General features: G+C 39.0%; 1 protein-coding gene and 1 non-coding gene across 4 annotated transcripts; one reads left to right on the top strand and one right to left on the bottom strand.

Moving 5' to 3' along the window:
- Positions 1 to 94: 94 nt before the first annotated feature.
- On the top strand, positions 95 to 24,732 carry LOC110129766 (heat shock 70 kDa protein 14). Of its 3 annotated transcripts, none has more exons than XM_020881316.2 (14): positions 95 to 246; positions 1,318 to 1,398; positions 1,474 to 1,556; positions 9,844 to 9,892; positions 10,020 to 10,125; positions 11,054 to 11,144; positions 12,103 to 12,207; positions 13,509 to 13,670; positions 15,231 to 15,386; positions 17,221 to 17,323; positions 20,823 to 21,035; positions 21,444 to 21,617; positions 23,641 to 23,711; positions 24,561 to 24,732. In XM_020881316.2, the coding sequence occupies exons 1-14, from the start codon at positions 190 to 192 to the stop codon at positions 24,637 to 24,639; spliced, it is 1,530 nt and encodes a 509-aa protein (XP_020736975.1). In that variant the 5' UTR covers positions 95 to 189; the 3' UTR covers positions 24,640 to 24,732. The 3 variants fall into 3 exon arrangements, with proteins under 3 accessions (XP_020736975.1, XP_070328205.1, XP_070328206.1); XM_070472104.1 differs by lacking the exons at positions 95 to 246; positions 1,318 to 1,398 and adding exons at positions 3,595 to 4,319; positions 4,801 to 5,299 and having other exon boundaries at positions 1,472 to 1,556; XM_070472105.1 differs by lacking the exons at positions 95 to 246; positions 1,318 to 1,398 and adding an exon at positions 4,801 to 5,299 and having other exon boundaries at positions 1,472 to 1,556.
- Positions 21,946 to 22,069, bottom strand: LOC139036840 (small nucleolar RNA SNORD22). The gene has a single exon (XR_011489703.1). It is a non-coding gene; the product is annotated as a small nucleolar RNA SNORD22 (small nucleolar RNA).
- Positions 24,733 to 24,806: the final 74 nt, after the last annotated feature.

A 24,806-nucleotide genomic window follows, 5' to 3' on the forward strand; every position in this document is an offset into this window, starting at 1 on the left:
GACAGGCGACAGAAAAGGCGGGACCTTCACGCTGATTGGCGGCGAGGCGGGCGGCCTCGGCGAGGGCCGGGGCACAGTGGGTGGGCGGGAACGTGAAGTGTCCGCGGTGCCTGATGGGGCTGTGCCGCGGCCCGGCGCTGTTGCTGCTGGGAAGCCACCCGTTAGTGCTGCCGGCTTCTCTGCCGCCTCATGGCGGCCATCGGGGTTCACCTGGGCTGCACATCAGCTTGTGTGGCCGTCTATAAGGTGAGGGACTCGGGGAGCTGGGTGGCGGTGCAGCGTCCTCTGGGTCCGAGGCCAAGTCCTTTGGTCTGTGGGGTTGTGAACGGCGTGTCGCCGGCCTAGGGACGTCGCACTGAGAGGCAATTCTGCGAGGAAGTCTCTGGGCTAAGGGCTGGGCGGACTCGGCCTTTTCCCCCGCGGCCCCTCAGAAAAGGCAGCTGCGGACCCAGCACATCCTGGGCTCAGGAGGACCCGAGCCCAGGGGCGGACCCAGGGACATTCTGGGCGCCGGAGGCCCCAGGGGCTGAGGCGGACCCGGGAACGTTCAGCGCGCTGGAGGCCCCGGGGGGTTGGGGGGCAGACCCAGGGACACGCTGGGAACTGGAGTCCCCCCCGGGGGTGGGGACAGACCTGGCCACGTCCTGGGCGCTGGAGGCCTAGAGGAGGAAGGCGGACCTGGGGACCTCATGGACGCAGGAGGCCGGGAGGGGGACCCGAGCGTCTGGTACCCGGAGGTTTCTGGACGTTTGCCAAGAAGGAGCAGGGTGGCCGCGATCTGGACCTGGGCCTGTTAATCCCGAGAAGCTTGCGAAGCCAGTTAATGGTGTGTGCTCTATTCACTTGTCCTTTCTGGAAATGAGTGTGTGACTAGGAGTTTAGGGCTTCTCGTCTGTGGGGAGGCAGAAGAAACAATAATAAGGGACAGCCCTGATACTCGTCTCACGGTTAAACGTCAAATGATTTGTACGGGAAAGCCGAAGAATTGTTGATAATTCATCATATGTAAAAAGAGGGAAGAAAGATGAGCGTTTACAGGGAAAAGGAAGAGAAATAGAAAGGTTAATGTATTAAGACGTTATTTTATATAGAGAGGTTATTATTATGTCTCTTCTGTTATCAACTGTTAAGAACAGACTGAAAAATGAGGCAGCTGGTTGTAGAATTCTGGTCTTATTAAGATGTAGGAAATACAGTAAAGCAGTTTTTGTTTCCACATATATGTCAGTTACAGGGCCCCACATATGTCTGAATGTATCTAAGGAGACTATATATTTCATTTCAAAAGAACTAATACAGTTGTGTATTTACCTCCAGGATGGCCGGGCTGATGTGGTCGCAAATGATGCAGGCGACAGAGTTACGCCAGCTATTGTTGCTTACTCAAAAAACGAAGAGGTACCGTTCTCCTCATTTTTATACATTGAAATAAGTATAAAATGACATGCATTGTAATAGATTGCTCTTTTTCAGATCGTTGGATTGGCAGCAAAACAAAGTAGAATAAGGAATATTTCAAACACAGTAATGAAAGTCAAGCAGATCCTTGGCAGAAGGTATGGAGTAAAATAATACTTTCACCTATGGTAACAAAAAACATGTTTATAATTTGAATGTAAGCATCATTTGAAATGAAACTAGAAACACCAGTGTGTTTTTCATTGTTTTTATGACTGAATCATTTCACAGAATTTCCCAGTAGGCTATCTTTTTATATTAGTGCTGAATTTTCTGAAAGATGGGATTCACGGAGACATTTGCTTCTCACTTACAGGCCTGTTAGTATTGGTAGATGCCAGTGTGCATTTAGTTTTGATAATTTGTCATTCAGAGGTGGCAGTTTGAACTTAGCACGTTTTTACAGTACTCTTTTTAAACTGGGAGATTGTGTGAGAATTAAAAGATTTCTTTGCATCATAGTTGAATTTTGTGAAGTCTGTTGTAATTGGTGAATATTTATGTAGAAGCTATTGATTTTCTTCTTCAGATCTCTTTGTGACACTTTCTGGGAACTAGCTTTTCCAGTTGGCTTACACATTTAATCATTAGGGAAAACAGCTTAATTAATGTCTTAAGAATCAGGTTAATCATCTGCTATAACTTTAATTAAAAGATTAAAGAGGCCTGCTTCCCCAGACTTCTGTCTCCTCAAATTATAGATTACCCTGATAATTAGGGATTTTCATTGGACTTATAATACTTGATATAGTGTTTTTAAATTTTCAAAGTGCTTTCACATCTATTGTTTAATCCACTGAAATCCCTGTAAGATTGGTAGGGCAGATTTTATACCTCCTCATTTCTGGATAAGAAAATCAAAGCACGCAGAAGTTAAGGTATCCCTAAATTAGTTTAGGGGGGTGAGCTCTACAGGACTGTGGTCCAGGATGCCTAACTCTTAATCTCAGGTTCTTTCCTTTCTACCTTATTCAGGTGAGAATTTAAGTAGAAATTTCCTTGTGTTGTTTTAGGTTTGGGGAGTCATGTATTAAATTTGATATATATATAAATATATATTTTATACATACAGATTCTATCTCTTACCTATATTTAGGTAAGTTGAACTTGATGCTCATTTTTTTTCTTTAGAATATCTGTGATTAAGTCAAAAACTATAGTGTTTTGGAGAGAATTCAAATTGTTGTGAAGATATATATATTCCCATATCCATTTATCTGTTGACTAAACTTAGTACTGAGCATATTGAAAATAAATTGAGTTGCTGTCAAAATTTTTCAAATTATAAACTGAAAAAAAAAAGGCAGAAAGTAAGCAGCCAATAATATATTTTTTAATTGAACTTTTTTTGGAGATAATGGTAGATTTACATATTGTTGCAAGAAATAACACAGAGAGATCCAGTCTATTTCTGGATTTATCATTTTCTCCCACTGGTAACATCTTGAAAAACTATACTATGCTATCACAACCAGGGTACTGACATTGACACGGTCAAAATCCAGAATAGTTCCATAGGTGCCTCTCTTTGGGAGCCCTTTTTGAGTTTTGTTGATATTTGGGAGCAGGTGGTGGAAATTAAGATGTGGATGTCTTCTGCCATATTAGGCAAAAAGCTTTGTATTAGTGAGAACAACTTTAGCTTGCTTTTCTGGCCTGAAAGTTACCTTTTAATAAAGGAGTGCAGTGGTGACAGTCAGATGGGTAGTACATAGCATAGCGTGCCACCCAGGGCGAGGTTAGGGAGGAATGAGCCCCAGCAGACACTATTGCTGCACCACGGTCCTGCTAGCCCTTCTCCAGCGTGATGTGCCTCGGGGTCCAGGCATCCCCGCCCCCGTTGATCTATCTACTTACAAAACAATGGTGATTTTTACAGATACACGGTGGTTCCAGGTCTCAGCCTTGGAAGCATCCTGCCTTTTGTGGAGAAGCCAGTCCCCTTGTTGCCAAGTCAGTAAGGCCCTTTGTAGCCCTTGGTCCAGTCCCCATCCTGAGCGAACTCCCAGAGTTGGGCTTTTCTCAGCCCTGGCATCCTTTCTCTTTGCAACCTACTTACAGGTAGCACCGCTTAACTTACTGCCACAATTATCCTTACACCGTTCCTGTAACTTTCATTCCCCTGTGGCCTTCCAGCCAGAAATGCGGTCCTCGGACCTGGCTTCTCAGGAATTAGCCCAGAGAGGGAAGAAGCGGCTGGCTCCTGGAGATAGACTGGAGCACACAGAAACTCCTCACACCTTCAGGTCGGCACCCTCCTGCCTAGGAGCCTCCTCCAGCTAGCCTTTCTTCCCCGTCCGCCATGGCCACTTCCAATAGCAGTGCGGGCATCCGGTGGTCCAGACAGGAGACACGGACGCTTCTCTCCATACTAGGCGAGGCAGAGTACATTCAGCGCCTGCAGACCGTGCATCACAACGCAGATGTCTATCAGGCTGTGTCCAAGCGGATGCAGCAGGAAGGCTTCCGCCGCACCGAGCGTCAGTGCCGCTCCAAGTTCAAAGTCCTGAAGGCGTTATATTTAAAGGCCTATGTGGCCCACGCCACAAGTATGGGCGACCCACCACACTGTCCCTTTTATGATACGTTGGATCAACTTCTCCGAAATCAGATAGTGACTGATGCAGACAACTTAATGGAGGACGCTGCTTGGGCCAAGCACAGTGACCTGAATTTAGCAGCCCCTGACACCCCAGGGGAGGAGGGGACCAGCATTCTGGGAGCAAAAAGGACTCAGGCAGCAGAGCATCAGTCTATTTTGAAAACAGTGAAGGAATCAGATGATTGTCAGCTGAGGGTCAGTGACCAGATGCCAGAAACCAGTGACCTCGAGGACTCCTGGGATGAATCCTCGGGTGCAGGTAACCCCCAAGCGTGTGAAGGGTCGGGGTCCCAGAGTCACTTGGTTCTCATCAGTGTGTGTTTGGATGGCGACCTCTTCAGCGTAGTCGCTATTTCAGCCCCTGCCCTCTCTTTTAAACCTAGTGGTGAGAGAAGGGGCTCCAGATTTTTAAAAGCTATAACCCTAGGTATGTATGATATTAGAACTCTTTTAAACCTCAAAGTATTCTTTAGAACCAAACTAGTTTGGGCATTATTTATAATGGGGACTTAGGAACTTGTGGCTGTAGAAAGGGTTGGATAGCTCAATGGAAGGCAGAGGGGGAAGTTTTGGACATACTATTGTAGCAGACCAAAATATCCACATGAGAAAATGAATTCTTCCCCACCCACTGCAGAGAGATGCGTTGGTTTTGTCCTTGTCTCTCAACTCTGTGGCTGGCTCCAAGCATTCCCATAGCAGGAATGTCCTCTCTGCAACATTGTTGCTTTGTTTTTCAGGGTGCTCTCAAGGGACCCCCAGCTACAGCAGCTCCCATCACCTTTTCAGAGGTGCAGCTGCCCCCTGTCAGAGCATCCCCATGACCAGACTGACTGTGTCCGGTGAGCCCAGCCCCTGCTCCAGCTCCAGCCGAAACACTCACGGGGTGGCCTCCACACGGCGGCCTCCAGCCTCCTCCTCCAGGGCTCCTTTTGTCTCTGGTGGGGATAGACCTTTGACCACTGAGCCCCCTCCCAGGTGGGCCCGGCGAAGAAGGCGGTCAGTGGCCAGGACTATTGCAGCTGAACTGGCAGAAAACAGGAGGTTGGCACGAGAACTTTCAAAGCGGGAGCAAGAAAAACTGGATCGGCTGATTGCCATTGGTGAGGAGGCCAGCGCTCAGCAAGACACTGCCAACGAGCTCCGCAGGGATGCGGTGGTCGCAGTCAGACGGTTGGCCACGGCAGTGGAAGAGGCAACCGGGGCTTTCCAACTAGGACTTGAAAAGTTGCTTCAGAGGTTAATTTCAAACACCAAAAGTTAGGAGCTGATCATGCAAGGGTGTATTTCCTACACTGGCAGAGCCTGGGTCCAACCAATGCCTCCTGATACCCTGGCTCCTTTCTGTGTCCTCAGGCAAAAAAGAGTGGATGGACAGTTAATGTGTGGAATGGTAGGAACATATGTGCTAGTGACTGCTCCCAGGTGTCTCCACTAGTTGAAAGACCCTTTAGAAATGCAAGGGGTGGCCCAGTAGAAAAATGATGCAGCCAAGTCCACAGAGCTAGCTAGCCCTGGCTTCATCACTGATGGGAGACGCTTTAGTTTACCTCTCTATACCAGCTTCCTCAGCTGCTAAACCTGCCTACCTCACAGGGTTGTTGTGAGGATCAGATGGCTGAAATAGATGTGAAAGGGTTTAAAAGCACTATACACATGTAAGTTATTAAAGCATATGACCTTGGCTGAGAGAAGGCTGGGGTGAGGCACAGTAGTTGACAAGATACAGAATTAGGGTTGTACACCGTGACCTCGTTGCTTAAATCTGCTAGTGTAACCTGACTGCTTCCTGGAGTTTACAGTCTTCATTTCTTAAAACCTCTCTAGTTCATTAGGCTAATGTAGACACAACATGTATTGGTCCCTTTTTATATTTGCTGTGTCTGTGACATAACTACTAGCAAGTGCTTAATAGTCAAACCATCTTTCCCTCCATTTTACTTGTCCTTAGTCTCTTATCTCTATGGATATGATTCAGAACTGATAGGAAGCCACAATTGTGCATTTTGGTTCATGTTGATAATCTTTGATACAATGAGAAATTGGCTGTCTTATAAAATACTCCCTATAAGTAAATTCTTTGCATTCCATGTTTAGGTTTTTTAATATTCATAATTATATATCTTTAGGTTTGGTTTGTCATTTGGACATCATGGAAACAATTTGGATTATATAAGCTTCCCAAATACTTGTAGCTAATTTTGTTCTTCTCTGTGTCTTTGTTTTCTGTCTAGTATGTTGCAGAAAGCAAGCCTGAGAAAATGTTTCTTCTAGTAAACTCTCTAAAGTTACTTTTTCTCACAAGGTGTTGACAAAAGTTCACCTTGTTAATGGCGTATATTAGAAGAGAATAGCTTTGGAAACAATTGAATGTGGTATGAATAAGGACAGCTTGCAACAGATAGCTCTTTTTAAAGCACCAGCCCTTCACAGATACATGCCCTTTTCTCTCTGAAACACACAAATTTCCTAGAGGAGATAAGATGGTATCGAGCCAGGCTTCCAAATTACTTTAGAAGGGAAGCCATAACTGACCATCATTAACCTGACTTAAAGTTCTTAGCAGTTATTTGGGCTTCCCAGGTGGCTCAGTAGTAAAGAACCTGCCTGCTGATGCAGGAGACGTGAGTTATTTCAGGAAATATAAAAAGCAGACTTGGAATTTAAAAAGCTTTCCTATAATCTAGTGGTGATGGTGGTGGTTTAGTCTCTTGACTTGTGTCTGACTCGTGATCCCATGGACTGTAGCCCGCCAGGGTCCTCTTTCCATGGGATTATCCAGGCAAGAATACTGGAGTAGGTTGCCATTCCTTCTCCAATGATCTTCCTGATCCAGGAATCAAATCTGTGTCTCCTGCATTGCAGGCAGATTCTTTATCGCTGGAACCACCAGGGAAGCCCTCCTGTAATCTAGAGACTGAAATAAAAAGTGCAGGCCTGTTGGGAGAGGTTTTGTTTTATATTTTGCAGCTCGATTGCTTACCTAAATGCTGGAAATACCATTAGGTGGAGAAATGGTCCAAACCACAGTGGGAGCATCCCTGTAACCAGGAACAGATGGCAGGCAGGCAAGCTGCTCTGGTGAACGAGTGATTATGGAGGAGGTGTGAGGTAGACTACACTGGAATCAAGTTATAACTCCTGGGTTCTGATGCTGTCACGCTTTGTTACATTGAGCAAATCACTTGTCTTTTTTTGTGCCTCAGTTTCTTTATCTCTAAAGAGAGGTTTGTACCAGACGGCTTTTCTCGTACCTTCCAGAAAATTAGACAAATAGCATAACAGAAGACAAAGTGAAGTTTTGATTGTTGTGTTTTCAGTCACAGCAGCATATTAATATATGTTTGAAATGCTGCTATCAGTTGTATTTTAAGGAAAGATTCTACACTATTGATATTTATGACTTCTTATGGACTTCTGTTAACTCCACACCCAGACAGATTCCTTGCTTTTAAAAGGCCTGGAAATGGAGATTTTTTTTTTTCTGTGTTGTTTTAGGCCCTTATATAGAGGGATCCATTTCAGTTACAACTGGATAACACTACTGTAGATAGTTAGATTTTCTGAAAAATTAAGGAAGTACTTGAAAGAGTTAGGCCCGTACTCTATTAATCACTTAATGGTAGCAAAGTATCAGGTAGGGATTTACTGGAGATAAGAAGAGTGCTAAAGCATGGCGGCCAGGTTGAACTTTGGAGGCGGTAGTGTGCAGACCTGGCGGGTGAAGTGACTTGAAGGTGGGAATACAACTAAAGGGAAAGATCTTAAAGAAGTTAACAGGAAAACAGGCCCAGAAATCCTGCCTGAGTGCTAGGCCCAGCTGGAACTCCCCATCCGTCCACAAACAGGTCACTTCACCATTCTGTACCTCAGGCCCCTCTCCTCTGCAGTGGGAGGCCATCCCAGCTACCTCACAGGAGCTGCATGAGGACCCAGTGGACAGATGGCTGTAACAGGCTCTGTGCTGGGCGGGGAGGGGGAACAAGCCCAGTAGCATGTCAGTGTGGGGCGAGGATCTGCCTCTTGCAAGGGGCCCTTCAAGAAAGGGGAGGATGAAGGCCAGGGTACCCTGGTAGGAGTGATGCTCTGCCTCCTGAAGCCTGCAAAGTAAATGGTGCTGTGTATACCAGCCTCCCACCACCTTCTGTCTCTCTGTGAAGTGACTTGATCCTGGTGTGGACAAATAAAGTTGCTATCTGTACACAGCTGTGGGTCAGTCCACTACTTTCTGGCGCTACTGTGAACATTTGTCCATTATCTCCATTCTCTGCTTTCTGCTTCTCCACTGGCTAACCTGCAGGACCTTACCTCTCTGAGACCTTCAGAGCTACATGTGCTTTCTGTCCTCAAGTGAACGAGGTCCTCAGTTGGGAATTTTCCATTTCTAAAAGTTCTTTAAATCCCATTAATCCTATCAGGTCCAAAACAGCCATTTCTAAGAGTTCATTAAATTCCATTTAGAGCCATTAACATATCCTTTTCTGGCAGATTATCTGAATGATGGATAACATACTAAGAGAAATCATCCTGGTTGACTTAAATTCTGTTCTAAAGGCAACAGAACCATTACATGTCAGGCCAACATTACAGCATTGATGGGGAAAAAAGTTACTATAGGCACACTTAGTCTTTTTTTTTTCTTATCCTTAAAATATTTGTCCAGGATACGGTATAAATACTGGGTTTAGAAAAGAGGGGAGAAGTTAGTGGAAAGAATACTAAACTTTATATGAAAGATCTGGATTCCAACCAGTTGTGGTATTAGCCATGTAACATCAGACAGACTGTTTACCTGTGATAGTGGAGGTGATAGGAGGAATTTACAAGTATTGCCAAGAAAGTTCTAAACCAAATTAATCCCATTTTAAGCCCCTTTCATTTCCCCCTTGTTCACACAGATTAGGGTTATGTGGAATTAATTAATTAATTAATTAATCCCATTTTAAGCCCCTTTCATTTCCCCCTTGTTCACACAAGAAGGGTTATGTGGAAGGATTGACCTCATCTTCGTTTCTAGATGAAATTAGGCCAAGAATCAGACTTTTATCCCTGCTTACGGCAAAAGTACCTTAATTGTTCACTGTCTTCACTGCAAGGCAGTCTATCTAGCCTGGTAGAGAAGACCCGGGATCAAGTACTGACTCTTCCCCTTGTCAGCTTGTAAGACTGTCTATATTACTCCTGAATACTACTTTCCACACTAACCCCCTCTTAAATGCTGGGAACATTCAGTGGAAACATTTTGTAGTCTGCACTAGTCTGCATTAATTCGTATTACTGTTTTCAGCAACGTAACACCCATTGTCTTAGTTTTTTTCCTTGCCATACACATTTGTTGAGTACTTTGTATAGGACAGTGTCTATCTCCTTGTATTACTCTGTACTTTCACATATAATAATATTCATACTTTGCTCGGTGCTTTCAGGTTTCAGACATTGATTCACGTTCAGAAACCAGCAAAGATGTATTAGGTGTTCTGGTTTGAGGTTTCACCTCCTTGTGTCCTTTCTGACCTCAGTGCTTTGGCTCTGAGATAGGATCAAAGATATGAAACTATAGGACTTAAAGCAATTGATACTATGAAAATATTCTCAAATGTATAACATCTGTTGGTAGTAAGATCGGAACAAGTAAGAGCTACTTACTTTCAAATGTGAAGATGAACGCTTTCATGGAATTACTGTAATTATATTTTTATACTTGTTGGTTTGAAGAATATAATCTTTAAAACTTACATGTCAATGATGATGATATAAATATTTATATTTGTCTCTATGGACAGCTCTGATGATCCTCAGGCTCGGAAATATATCACGGAAAGTAAATGTTTAGTGAGTATGCTTCTATTATTACTTCCCTGTTACACAAAGTCATTGCCAAGGTCATGACCAATTATATTGATTTGAAACTTTGTATTTTGTTAAAATCATTTCTTATTTTAACACACTTCTTTCACAGGTCATTGAAAAAAATGGGAAGTTACGATATGAAATAGATACTGGAGAAGAAAAGAAATTTGTCAGCCCAGAAGATGTTGCCAGACTGATATTTAGTAAAATGAAAGGTATTGAGCACAGGAAAAGATCTTTTCAAAAGTTGACCTTTTAAAAAAGCTCGAGGTGTTTTTTGATCTGGAGCAAATCAGGATGATTGAACAAACTGTGCAGTGAGGAGGCCTAAATTATGCTAGACCTGACTGGCCTGCTAACTGGCCATGTGACCTTTATTAGATGACTTCTTTTCCTTGACTGTGGTTTCCCCAGAAGAAATGTAAGTGGATGGGGCCAGATCAGTGTTTTCAAAACTTCTGAAGATGAAGTGGCCCAGTAAGCTGGTGAAAAGTGAATTATTATATCTCCCTCAAGATAGTACAATCTCCACGGTGTTTAGGCAGATTAGATAGGTCTGGCTTTAGCACTTCAGGCAAAGGCTTGGAGCTGAGCACCCTCCTGTGGGACAACTTGAGGACTTCTGGAATAGATTGTTGATGGGGCTTACTTCAGCTCTGGAATCTGTGATGAAAGTAATGGATGGAGGGCAGCCTTTCATGGTAGTTGGTCTGCACCTTTGTGCATCACAAACCCATTCTCAGTGGAGCCCATCTCATTTGGGAGGCGGTTGAAACTTGGAAGCCTCAGAACCACGTGCATTAGAAAGTACCTAGTCACATGTCCACAAACTGTACCAAAACCATAGAAAATAGTGCACAGTTTAAGAGAGCAAGAGAAGAAGTTCAGTGGGGTGGGACAGCCTCACAAATTGGAAAATCTTTAAAATAAAAACATCTTTGGCATAAATGAATAAACCTCAGTATCACTTGACATTTTTGTGTATTGTCAGAATTTATGCTTTTCTTCCAGTTTTATTGAGATATAATTGACATACAGCACTATATAACTAAGGGGTATAGTGTAATGATTTGACTTATGTATGTCATGACATGATTACCACATTAAGTTTCATGAACTTTAAAAATTTTTTTTCATATACAGAAACGGCACATTCTGTCTTGGGCTCAGATGCCAATGATGTAGTCATTACTGTTCCATTTGATTTTGGAGAAAAGCAAAAAAGTGCTCTTGGGTAAGTATAATATGAAGTTTTTCTTGTTTAAAGGAAATACAAATTTCACAACATTGCTATATAGTAAAAGGTAAAATTGTATGTGAAAATACCTTACACAAAATGTTGTGTTTGTAAATCATGTATATATTTATATATGTAAATCCTGTGGTAAAAGTGTGGTAATAATCATTAATATTTCCTATATTTTATGAAGTGTCAAAAGAACCTGAAACTGCATGTATTAATATCTTCCTTGCTATTTTGATTGGAAACATTTGATGACCAGATTAACTTGATGATTGTGAATCACTTTGCCTTAGTGTATTGTAATTAAGGCTTATGTGGGAATTGTATAAAAATAAGCAATTTTAGAAAATATTTGAGTTTTTTTTTAACCTAGATAAACATCTAGACAAATTGTATCTAGTTTTCATAGGTTGTTAGGCAAATGTAATTGGCAAGCACCCAGTCTTTTACTCTGTGGCTAGAGTTCCCTGTAGGGCTTTGCTGAACATCTGAGTTGCTTCTGGGGCACAGAGTTGCTTTGTTTACTTGTACCTGTGGAATGTTAAAGCTGTGAACCTAAATTAAAGAAATTGGAAATGTATTATAAATGTATTATAAATATGTATTGTATTAACTCTAAAATGAATTATAAATAAGTCCTAGTCTCTTTGTGAAATTTGTAAGCTCAAGAGTTTGGAGAGCTTTCTTTTCCTTAATATAGGCACATGTTATCTTCTTTGTCAAGAAGATAGACTCTGAACATTATTATTTTAAAGAGAAATTGATCTCTACACTTAAAGACTTAGGTCTGTTTCTTGTGTTCTGTTATCTTGCTTCTAAAAGATCATTACCCTTCATGTTCTGCTTGTGAAATCTTATTTGCTATTGCATAAAATCTTTAGCAGAGCATTTCTAAAAATGTAGACTTGAACATGTGATACCAAATTTATTAAAAGCACATTGTCCACAGGGAAGCAGCCCGAGCTGCTGGGTTTAATGTTTTGCGGTTAATCCACGAACCATCTGCCGCTCTTTTGGCTTACGGAATTGGACAAGACTCCCCCACTGGAAAAAGGTAAAAACCATATTTTCAGCTTTAAGTTTTTCAGTGCAGAAAACATTTTAGATGATAGCATTTATTTCAATAGAGATTGTTATATAGTGCAGTCATTCCAAGCTTTTATAGATGGAAAGACATCAAAATTCTCACCTAGAGTTTTTCAAATAGATGAGAAAGGTGTCCTAGAAAGCAGAGAACAAATACAACAGGAGGGAAGGTTGCGCCCTTCTGCCCTTCTCTTATCATCTAACACTTTGTCCCTTTAGTGAAGGAAGATTTGCAGTTTATAAGCCAGCCAAGTTACAACTGAAGCTCTAGGACACTGTTAAGTTTACTACCAATTCGAATATTAAACATGCTTAGAAAAACAGTGAGGACTTTCATGTACATCTGTCTTGGCAGGAGATAACAGAAAAGCCAGCATGGGAATTTAAGATTTCATTTGATAATGAAATAGTAAGATGTACTCCTAATTTAATTATAAAGTGAAATGAAGTCACTCAGTCATGTCCAACTCTTTGTGACCCCGTGGACTGTAACCCACCAGACTCCTCTGTCCATGGGATTCTCCAGGCAAGAATACTGGAGTGGGTTGCCATTTCCTTCTCCAGAGGATCTTCCCAACCCAGGGATCGAACCCAGGTCTCCCGCATTGTAGGCAGATGCTTTAACCTCTGAGCCACCAGGGAAGCCAATTTAATTATAAGACTGGTCCTAATAGATCTGACACATTATGCAACTTTAGGGATGTCAATTCAGATGTGTTAATTTTCCCTAATTGTATCTTTTCATTCATATCTCACAATTAAAGAAACTAATATAAATCACTAGGAATTTAAGTAATCTAAAATGCAGAATATCAGAAATTTTGGGTTTTGATTCCTAGGAAATTAATGCCTAGTTTTGCATATGTTTTAACTTTTGTGGAACATGGATATTGCAGTAATAACTAAGACAGTATTAACAAAGTTTCTATATTTAATGCTCTTAGAGTTACTTTAATTGCAAATCTCTTTTTTTATTTACTTTGAAAAGTTAGTATCTTACACTCCAGTTAGTGAGAAAGAATACAATTTTACCAGCAGGATTAAATAAAAATGAGCTTTGACTTAAAATCAGAAGATCTGGTTTCTAGGCTTGATTCATTCCTAAGCAATAACCATGGACAATTCAGTTTTTCCCATAAGAGCTTCAGTTTCCTCATTTGTGATTTACAGGAGTTAAACTAAATGACTTCTCAGTTTAAGAAATCAAAATTGGCTTTACAATACTATGATTCTCTCATAACTTACTTGTGTTTTTTTTTTTTTTTTAAGCAATATTTTGGTATTCAAACTTGGAGGAACATCCTTATCTATCAGTGTCATGGAAGTTAACAGTGGAATATACCGTGTTCTCTCAACAAACACTGATAATAACATTGGAGGTACCCACTTCACAGAAACCTTAGCACAGTACCTAGCCTCTGAGTTTCAGAGGTGAGTATTAATGGACTTGATATGTTTGATGATAAACCTGAAATTTAGCTTCAGGTTTAATTTTTCCCCCCAATTTATTTGAAATTGTCCTTTCAAAGGAAGGCATGGTTTTTCCAGGGCACTGGATATTTTCATGTCTGAAATTATAAAATCTGTCCTGGTAAACAGGGGAAAGCAGAGGCCCAGCTGCCTAGTGTAGTATACTTAGAGTTTTCACTCAGTGTAAGGAGCCACCAGACACTGAACTGCGTGAACTTGGATCTCAAGTTCAACTTCCTAACTCGTCAGTGGTTGCTTTTATGTTTGGGTGAAGGAGAGTAAAGGCAGTAAGGCCTCACTACCTTCTGAACAGTTTTTATAGGTATAAAAGATAATGTTGTAGTTAGATTCCAGTGAGCCAGTCTTATGGGGTATCTATTACCACGAGGACTATTTTAGTTTTGTTGCTGGATGTAATTATTCCATTCAGAATTCTAATCCTGAGTCAAATATATAAAGGTTATATTTGGGACATCACTACTCTAAAAAGTAGGGTTTTCATCAGTTTGACTACACTGGGTTAAAAAAAAGTCCTGAAAAAGTGGTAATTTCTCATTTGTTCAATAAAGACTTATGTTGCTTTTTGTCATAAAGGTGTTCCAACTCAAGGAAAGTGAAAGTCACTTAGTCATGTCTGAGTCTTTGTGACCCCATGGATTATACAGTCCATGGAATTATCCAAGCCAAAATACTGGAGTGGGTAGCCTTTCCGTTCTCCAGGGGATCTTACCAACCCAGGGATCAAACCCAGGTCTCCCTCATTGCAGGTGGATTCTTTACCAGCTGAGCCACAAAGGAAGCCCCTCCAACTCAAGAAAGAACACTTATTAATTTTATTATGGGTTTTAAACATGTTTAAAAACAGATCCATCAGTCACCACTTAGCAAGCAATTTTAACAGTTAACTCACCTTGGAGGTAGAAGAACTATAATTTTACATATTTTATATGTTTCAAATTTCTTTGAAGAAGCACTTTTAGTTTTTTTTTTTTTTAATGCTGGACAGATAATTCTATGCCATTCAACAAGAATCATGTTAATGGTTGTAAAGGGTGAAGTATGAGACTTGACCCAGTTGCATGCATCTCCTTCCGTGTCCTTTTGTCTCATCTGCAAAAAGATGACAGCTCTTGTACTTCTTCACTGCAGTCCATAACTGTGGTTAAACAATCCAGCAATTCAGAGTCTTAAGGATATTGGTTATTTATTTTTCCTGAGACCCCTCTTCAAATTCTCTTTCCCCAGATATTCTGAAAAAATAAAATCTGGTATTAATATTGATTCTTGAGCTTAATTTATTTTTTTACTGGCCTTGTGGCACAGCATCCAGGATCTTCCCAACCAGGGATGGAACCTGCATCCACTGCAGTGGAAGCACAGAGTCTTAACCACTGGACGCCAAGGAAGTCCCTGATTCATGAGTTTACAGTTATCCTAATGGGGATTATCCAGGTTTTAATTACAATAAATTCTAAATGACCTAGTAATTTTTAAACTTCAAAGACTGTATTTCTTATTTAGATCCTTCAGACATGATGTGAGAGGAAATGCCCGCGCCATGATGAAGCTGATGAACGGTGCTGACACTGCAAAACATTCTTTGTCAACCTTGGGAAGCGCCAATTGCTTCCTTGACTCATTGTATGAAGGTCAGGATTTTGATTGCAACGTGTCCAGGTAAAACTGCAGTTCGAAAAACTTCAAGAAGTTACAAATGTATTCACATTTAGGTGTAATTTTCTCACTTCAGGGTTTTCATTTTCTCATTTGAGATGTTTAGCTCACTATAAAAGGAGAGTTTTTCTGTCTTTACTTCCAGGGTTTTCAGCTCTTGTCAGACTAAATGACTGTTTCCAAAACAATCATGTCAGTGGTGACTGCCCTGTTATGTTATACCTACCAGGAGCAGTGTGTGACAGGAGCATCCCAGGACTTTGAAAGAATGATGAAAGGAGACTTGAAAGCTTGAGATTTGTATATTTCCTTTCTTGACTAGCAGTCCCACCTGTATAGTCCCTAGTTCTTTGTGGAGCTTCCACATGCATCAGTGGTTGTTTACTATTTCATCGTTACTCATGTGTGGCAGGCTGTATTCTAAATTCTTTCTTATGTATTAACTCTCAAATTCTCATAACAACCCAATGAGGTAAGTGCTGTTGTTTTCCTTACTTTTCACAGGAGGTTTCATTTCTTGTCCAAGGTTATTCAGCTAGTAAGGGACAGACCTGGGATGCAAACCCAGCTAGTTTGATTCCCAAGTTCGTGCTCATCACCTGTCACCTTACTCTGAGGATTAATCTCTGTCTTGATTTTATTTGCTTTGTCATCCGTTGGCAACATTTTAAATTTTAATAGCTTTTGTGACATTTAGTAAACACAAATTTAATGTGCATAAAATTGTTTTTAATGCTCATATCTTTTCCATAATCCAAAACATTGGTTACAAATGATTGCACCTCTACCCAGGAATGGGTGGGGGAGACCATTGTCCTCTCGCTGTGTGTTGTGTATTACTCACAATACTAGTAGCTACCATGAGTTAGCACTATTTAAACCTCCCAACAAGCTAACAGGTGACTTGGAAGCATAGTGAATATCCAGAATACAGTAATACATTATTTTTAGGCTTTCTACTCACTCTGTTTGGTTAAATTCTCTTTTCTGGCCCTTGTAGCTTGCTCCCTCTGTCTCCTTGGGTTTTCCTCCATTCCAGGTCAGCACTGCCACCAGTGGCTATTTAAAATTTTTAGTTAGTTAAATAGGTAAACAACATTAAAAATTTGGTTCTTCTGTAGCATTAGCCAGAGTTAAGTGCTCAGTAGTCTCAAGTGGCCAGTGGCTCCAGGAAGTTCTCTAGATATGTTAAGAGATTTCAAGCTACAACCTAAAAGAAAGTTGTTCCATTGCATTTTAATCTCTGGTGGGCAAGAGAGTCTTTATATTTTTTCTCTTTCCAGAATATTTAACTTAGTGCTAAGTTTGTCCAAGTACTCAGTAAATGTTTGCTTATTTGTATCAGTTATTAAGAAGGAAATAGAATTTGTCATTTTATTTGCTAACATTCAGGCGTCTCAGGGGGTGCAAAATAACCAAACTTAAATGTAGCAGAGGCTCAGACCATAAAGAAAAGTAGTGAGAAACACTTTTTAAAACTTTAAAACATAAAAATAGCAAAAAATTTCCAAATTATGGTTTGATTTGAATCAATAGATTTATTGGTAGAAATGCCATACACTGAGAATTTATATTTAGGTTTTTTGACAGCTTATAAGCAGGCTATGGGTATGATAATTTTTCTATGTGAATTTAATATTATATACATTTGTAGATGAATAACCTAGACTTTTTCCTCCCATGATATTGCTCTGCTGAGTGTTTAATATCCTGTTCTGATCATAAACCTATTCTTAAGAGATCTATCACAGTAAGTTTTGACATTACCCTTTACAAGAAAAAGATGTCGTGTTTAACTTATTTCTGCTGTCTCTTCTGTGTTTATGTGTTTTTACAGAGCAAGATTTGAACTTCTGTGTTCTCCACTTTTTAATAAATGTATAGAAGCAATCAGAGAAGTCTTAGAACAAAGTGGATTTACAGCAGATGATATCAACAAGGTAATAACTTTTGTATTTTTCCTATTTATGTTAGGAATAGTTTTCGACTGGAAATTTAAGAAATGGCCCCTTGCTATTGAAAGAGTATTTTTATATCTGTAAATATTTTCTTACCTTACATTAGGAAATAAGGAAATTGATAAAATTTTGATTAATGGCTCTAATGAACTCACAGTTCTGTTTGTTTATTAGCAAAAAAGATTAAAGTTCCTTTTCAGTGTATTTTTGGTATATAAGCAAAAACTGACAAATATTAGAATGTTTCTTAGGTGTCAGGCACTGTTTCTGAGTGTTTTACATGGAATAACTTGCTGTATCTTAACCAGGAACTCTATGAAGTAGGTGATATTATTTACCTCCATTTTATAATCGGAGGCACAGAGGTACAGAGATATAAGTAGCTTCATGGAGATCATGTGGCCAGTGGTAGAACCAGGATTTAGCTCAGTATGGTTCCCAATTCTGCTTTTAAGCAGTACAACAGTCTCCTTCTCTCTGCTTGCTGAGAAATACTGCATATTTGCTTGCATAAGAAAAGATTTAGAGATTTTCAAAAATATTCCAGCTGGTTTGTAGTTTTTTTCCCCAAGGTTATTTCTACTCTTTTACAATGTATATACATTTTTTCATTGTTGTTGATAAAGGAATTTTCATATAAGAAAATTCAGAGACCAGTGTCTTACTTTATAATAAACTTGTCAAATTTGTTGCACAATTTTGAATTTTATGTTCCATATATAATATTATAACCAATTTCTTTGTTCATATTACTATATAGCCTTCATCAACACAATTTTAAGTAGACTCTTGGACTTCCCCAGTGGCTCAGTGGTAAAGAATTTGCCTGCCAAATCAGGAGACATGGGTTCAATCCCTGGTCCTGGAGGATCCCACCTGCCACTGAACAAGTAAACCTGTGCACCACGACTGCTGAGCCTGTGCTCTGGAGCCCTGGGATCACAGCTGTGTAGCCAGCGCACCCTGGCGCCTGTGCTCCACAGCAGAGGCCTCACCTGTGCACCGCAGCTAGCGAGCAGCCCCGCTCTCCGCAGCTAGAGGAGAGTGCATGCAGCAGCAGAGACGCATTTAAGAAATAATTTTAAATAGGCTCGTAATACTCTAGAAAAGGAAGAGCACCATAGATTATTTCATTGTTCTTTTGAACTCCTCCCCAGAAAAGTGATGCCCATCTCTTCCTATGTTTAAGATTATTCTTTGGGATAGGTTTCTATAATAAAAATATTGAGTCAAAGAATATAAATAGCAGAAGTCTATTTTTACCTTCAGTTACTTTTCAGAAGAGCTGAATTAACTCATACTTTCATCAGCAGTGTATGAGAACAGACATTTTAGTATAACATTGCTGACACTGAGTTTTATCATTTAAAGATAAATTTTCCATTAAGTAGTTGAAAAGAGATATGCTTTTACTTTATATTTTATTGACTATTATAGGATTCTTTGAGAACATATTATCAAAGTTGCTAAATAGTAAATGTTTAGTTTTGTATTTCCTTATGTGTAAATATTTCATATTCTTTGTTTAGTCAATTAAATCTTAGGGTTTTTTAAAAATTTATTTGTGTAAATACTCTGTATAATCAGAAAATTAACTGCTATTTACTGCACCCTTCTTTTGAGGCATGTAGTTTACTGTTGAATTTTGGTTCTGTTAGGGAGGATGGGTATTTGACACTGAGGTTCATTTATTGATCTGTTTAAATCTGTTGGTCTGTTACCCATTTCTTCAGTTGCTTCTGAATTTACCAATTCCATCTTTTTTCAAGTGTTTGACAAATATTTATTACTGTTTTCTTTTAATTTGCTGTAGTTTGAAAGTTTTATATTTTCACTATTTTTGTGTATGTTGTGACATGAAAGTTGCATTCTTTTGTCTGTTTGTAGAGGTTTTAGTTCAGTTGGGTTTTTGGTTTTTTGCATACATATGCTATGCATTGTGGTAGGTGAGTGGGAGGTGACTTATAAAGATGAAGGCACATGGTATAAATGATACAAGGCAGTGGTGGGAAGGGAATGAGCTTGGAGACAGATGCAGCTGAATTGGAAAGCTCACAGTGCTAATAGTTCCAGAATAGACCAATCACTTAATTTCCTGAGCCTTACTGTCTCTTCTTCTTAGGAGGGTGATAATATTTAACTTTTAGGTAAGTATTATAAGTATAACTTATTCTATAGGGTTATGAGGATTAAATGAAAACCATGTATGGCACAGGGTGTGACGTACCATAGATGATCAGTTAATGTGAGTTCTCTTCCTTCATTAACTGGTCATACAACCCTGACATTAGATATCACAAATGGTACAATCCTCAATTGCTTGACTGGAGATCAAGAACATTCTTAGAATTAAGGATTTTTTTTTTTATTGGTGTATAGTTGCTTTACAAAGTTGTGTTAGTTTCTGCTGTATAACAGAGTGAATCAGCTGTATGTATACACTTACCGCCTCCCTCTTGGGGAGGCGATCACCCCTCAGGACATCACAGAGCACTGAGCTGAGCTCCCTGTGCTATGCAGCAGCTTCCCACTAGATACTTCCAAAATTCAAGCTTTTGAGAATTTAAAAATATAGTGTTGTCTCTGTAGTTTGTTGACCTTATAACAGTAATGAACAAACCCCAAGTCTCACTGGTTTTCTGTAGTGAACAGTTTTTTCTTGCTCATGTTCCACATGAGCAGCTGAAGGTGGCCATGGGTCTACTGCTTTGGCATTTTCCTGTGTGCTTCTCACTCCACGACCCAGGCTAAAGGAGCAGCTCTCATGGTGGAAGGGAAAGAGGAAAGGAGCTGGCAGAATATGCAGGGCTTTTAAAACATCTGCTTAGATATGTTGTACTCCAGTGTATTCACATTCACCTGGCCAAAGCTAGGCCCATGGCCAGTCCTGAATATGGAGCAGAGAAATAAAAGGGACAGGTTGCAGTGTCAGGGCAGTGGCTGTGGGTGGGGATGTATAATCCTCTTACTGGGATAGAGGGAGAAAATTATGGGCTTTATATTCACTGAAACATTTAATCCTGGCAAAGGATCAGGAAATCAGCTCTCCATTTACAGATGAGGAAACTATAGGGTTTGCCAAGAAGTTCCTTTTCGTAAGCTGTTATGGAAAGACCTGAATGAACGTTGTGGCCAACCCAATAAAAAGTTTCCAGAGAGGGTAAGGACTTTCCCTGAAGTCATGCTGGCATGTAAGTGATAGAGTCAGGATTGGAACTCAGACCCTCGGCCTCCATAACCAGGGCTCTTTCTTTACTCTTACATCATTTTAAACTTTGTCATTATAAGTAAAGAAAATGTTAAATATTAACAGTGTACTAAATGCATGTTTATATGTGTATATTTTATATAAGTTTAAAATAGTATGCTAAAATAGGGCTGCTTATATTTTACCATTTCATGTGATGAAGATGGCCTGTTACATCTAATTTTGAGAAACAATCATTGTTCTAAAAGTAAAAAACTGAAAATTGTTTTTTAGGTTGTCCTTTGTGGAGGGTCTTCTCGAATTCCAAGGCTACAGCAAATGATTAGAGATCTTTTCCCAGCTGTTGAGCTTCTCAATTCCATTCCTCCTGATGAGGTCATCCCTATTGGTGCAGCTATAGAAGCAGGAATCCTTATTGGGAAAGAAAGCCTTTCAGTGGAAGATGCTCTTCAGATAGAGTGTTCGGCCAAGGATATTTTAGTTAAGGTATATTTAGCTTGTCTTTACTTTTCCATACATAGTATAAAGTTATTGCCACAGGTTTACATACATATGGTTTTTAAAATAAAACCTTGTATACTGGTAAGAATTTTAAATTTAGGTTTATAATTTTACTTGTAATGAGTTTCTGATATTCTTTCAGTTGATATTAATCTGTTAGTTTCTTAATTTGCTATCATTTTAATCATAAGCTTTTAATACAGGTTGAAAAGTGTATGTTTCAATTTATTTGTAAAGTGGGCTGGGATTAAGGATCGGTTCTATTTTCTTCTCTTTGCTGCTTTATAGTGTTGAGATTATCAACAAGGAATATATTGTCATTTCTAATAGGAATGATTTTTTTCTCATTGTAATGATATCAAAGGATGTGCATATTATTTTCCTGCTTATTAGGGAGTTGATGAATCAGGAGCCAACAGCTTCAAAGTACTGTTTCCATCAGGGACTCCTTTGCCAGCTCGAAGACAACACACATTACAGGCCCCTGGAAGTATATCCTCAGTGTGTCTTGAACTCTATGAGTCTGAGGGGAAAAACTCTGCAAAAGTGGAAAACAAGTTTGCACAGGTGAATGTATCAGATTATACTATGAATTAATCACATGAAACTGTTTAGCTTTTCCTTCTGGTTTAGGCTCAGTTTAACATTAATTCATAAACTGTGCATATAGGACATTTAACACTTTTTTTTTTAAACAAAACTTATTTAGACAGGCTGAAATGATTATATGCTAATTTGAACAGGTAATCTGTACAAAAAATTTTCATTTTTTATTTCCTTCATGTTGGATTCCATCATGTGTGCTTTGTTCTTTCTTAGACCTTGAAAAAAAAATAGAGTCTACTTTTTAACCAGCCATTTATTCCCCTCTTTGCCTTGTTTAGAAATTCTTAGGATCCCTCAGACAGTTCCTTGTGGAATGAGCTTTCCTCTTCTCCCCCAGCCAGCCCCAGTGGGTTCACCTTTACAGGCTCTGGGACTAGGACAGGAAATAAGACATGAATGTTTCTTCACTGGGATTAACACATTTTTATGAATGGATTAATTGTACTTATTCATTTTGGAAAGAGAAGAAACAAGCTATTTCAATTTGAAAGAGGAAAAGGAAAACAAAGTACAGTTGTGTTTCTACTGCTCTTTGTGCTCTCTAACCTCCTTGACAATAAGGTCAGTGGCAGGGGAAATGACATTTATTTGTTTGCTAAATGCCAAGTGTGCTCTACTAGGCAATTTACAAACATAATCCCAAGTGCTATGAGATAGACATTGTTGTGTGCATTTTATAGGTGATTAAGAGACAGGCTCATGATAGTAAGTACCTTGTGCTTGATTGAGCTGAGATTTATCCTCAGGTTGGTTTTACTCCTGAGCCCATGCTCTTGCCATTGCACCATGCTGCCTCTGACATAGGATAAGTTTGCTTTTTCAAATACTACATGCTTAGATCATATGATATGGTCCTCTATATCATTTAAAAAGTATCAGGTGGAGCCATGTAATTTGCTTAGAAACATACCCAAGAAATAATGGACTTCCCAAGTGGCACAGTGGTTAAGAATCTGCCTGCCAGTGCCAGAGACACAAGAGACCTGGGTTCAATCCCTGGTTTGGGAAGATCCCCTGGAGTAGGAAATGACCAACCATTCCAGTATTCTTGCCTGTGCTCCTTCAGCTAGTAAAGGTTTCAAAGCTCCTCCATATGCTTCTGCAGTATATCACTATAAAAGTACTTTGCTGTACGCCAGGCTCTAAACTCAGATGGAAGTCTAGTATTCATCTCTTGAATCAGAGCATTTCTTACATTTTCTCTGGACACACTACTCTGAGACTCTGCAGCTACCAGATGCTGGAAAGGAAAAAACTAGTCACATAATACTGAATTTGGAAGAGAATCTTCTACAGATTCCATCTGGTCTAACTGCCTCAGTTTACAAATGAGTAAACTTGGTGTTTACCTAAGGTCATAAAATTTGATGTTGGCAAAATCTGAAAAGTCACTTTCAAACTTGCTCTGTTGGTATGCCTTTCTTTAGGAAACCGAGGAATTTTATAGTAAATCCATTAATAATTCTTACTTAACAAACGTAATCATACTAGTACAAAAGAATTTGACACATATTTCTTTTAAATGGTTTTTTCAAGTGCTTTTAAAATATTTGAATTTTTTAAAGTATATATAAAAGGCTTGCCAAAATGTAACGTACACATTACTGTAATGGTGTAATCACCAAAAAGAAAAACAGTCTTTATTTTCTGAGACAAACAGTATCATTTTAATCTAGGACATGACATTTAAAAGGGACAAATAATATTAGTTATCTTCCATGCCCTCCTTTTAGAGGAGACGTGTCAGTTAAGAAAGCTTAATTCTATGCTCTGAATTATGATAAATGGTAAAGAGGAGACGTGTCAGTTAAGAAAGCTTAATTCTATGCTCTGAATTATGATAAATGGTAAAAGAACTGAAAACAGCCCTGTTTTAAAAGTTTTTTTCAGTAATGAATAAGATTTAGTTCATTGGAATAATTGATGCATCAATTTATTAATGCCAAAATACTGAATCATCTTTGTATTATTTTTGCCTAAACAGGTTGTGCTCCAGGATTTAGATAAAAAAGAAAATGGATTACGTGATATATTAGCTGTTCTTACTATGAAAAGGTAAAAAATTAATGTACTTCTGATGTTAAGAAAATTTGCTTTGAGATTCTACCTTTTTTTCAATTGATTCTTTCTGTTGTCATTCTGAGAAAATCATTTATTAAAAGCTTATAAAAATCTTATCAGTAACTTAAATTTTTCCCTGTAAAATTAACTGTATTTACAAAGAAAAGTATATCTCAAGTCATTAGCGTTCTGAATTCTTTGTTACTTCTTTTATTATTATGGGGGTAGTCAACCTAAAAAACTGGTCCATGCAAGTTTAAGATATAATTTTTATCAACTTTAAATATGATTTCCTAAGGTTTACATAATTGATTTTTGTCCTATGAAAGGGTAAGTTTATTTCAGTATTTCAACAGGAAATCTATAGGAAATATAATAGTCCATCCATAATACTATGTCTTACAAGTAAATCATTTCCAAATCAACATTAAGGGTAATTTATTCCATAAATCATATTTAGCCAGAATGTAGAATTCATTAGGGTAGATCTATCATGGCCCAGGATTGAAAACAACTTGATGTATCTTGAACTTGCATAAAGTTTTCAACTCAAGGTCTTCATCATCTTGGGTTCTCAAGGAATACAACCTTCATCATAGTGACACAGAAGGAAATTTTTAAAGAACAACTACCTAAGTATGGCATATGATTCTAAATGTAAAGACATGAAGTTGTGTTTCAGTTATTTATCTCTTAATATGCTTTATTTTTATTTTTTTTAATATGCTTCTTTTAAAAGGTAAAATGATCTCTTGTTTATTTAAAGTCCTCAAGTAGTTTCTTACGAACTTTCTGCTTTTATAAATTGAGCTTATGAAGTGTTACTATTTTTTGTTTGCATAGGGATGGATCTTTACATGTGACGTGCACAGATCAAGAAACTGGAAAATGTGAGGCAATTACTATAGAGGTGGCATCTTAGTATTTTAGAGGAACCATGAATTTTTTAAATCTAAAATGTCAACATTATTTCATTTTGTTTAAGAATGTTTATATTAAAATACTTTTCAAATGACCTGTATGATCTATGTTTCTATTAAACTATAGTATATTGTTAAGTGTTGCAAACTTTTTTTTGTTGTTTTCCAC

Source organism: Odocoileus virginianus, chromosome 9, assembly GCF_023699985.2.
Source record: "Odocoileus virginianus isolate 20LAN1187 ecotype Illinois chromosome 9, Ovbor_1.2, whole genome shotgun sequence".
NCBI lineage: Eukaryota > Metazoa > Chordata > Mammalia > Artiodactyla > Cervidae > Odocoileus > Odocoileus virginianus.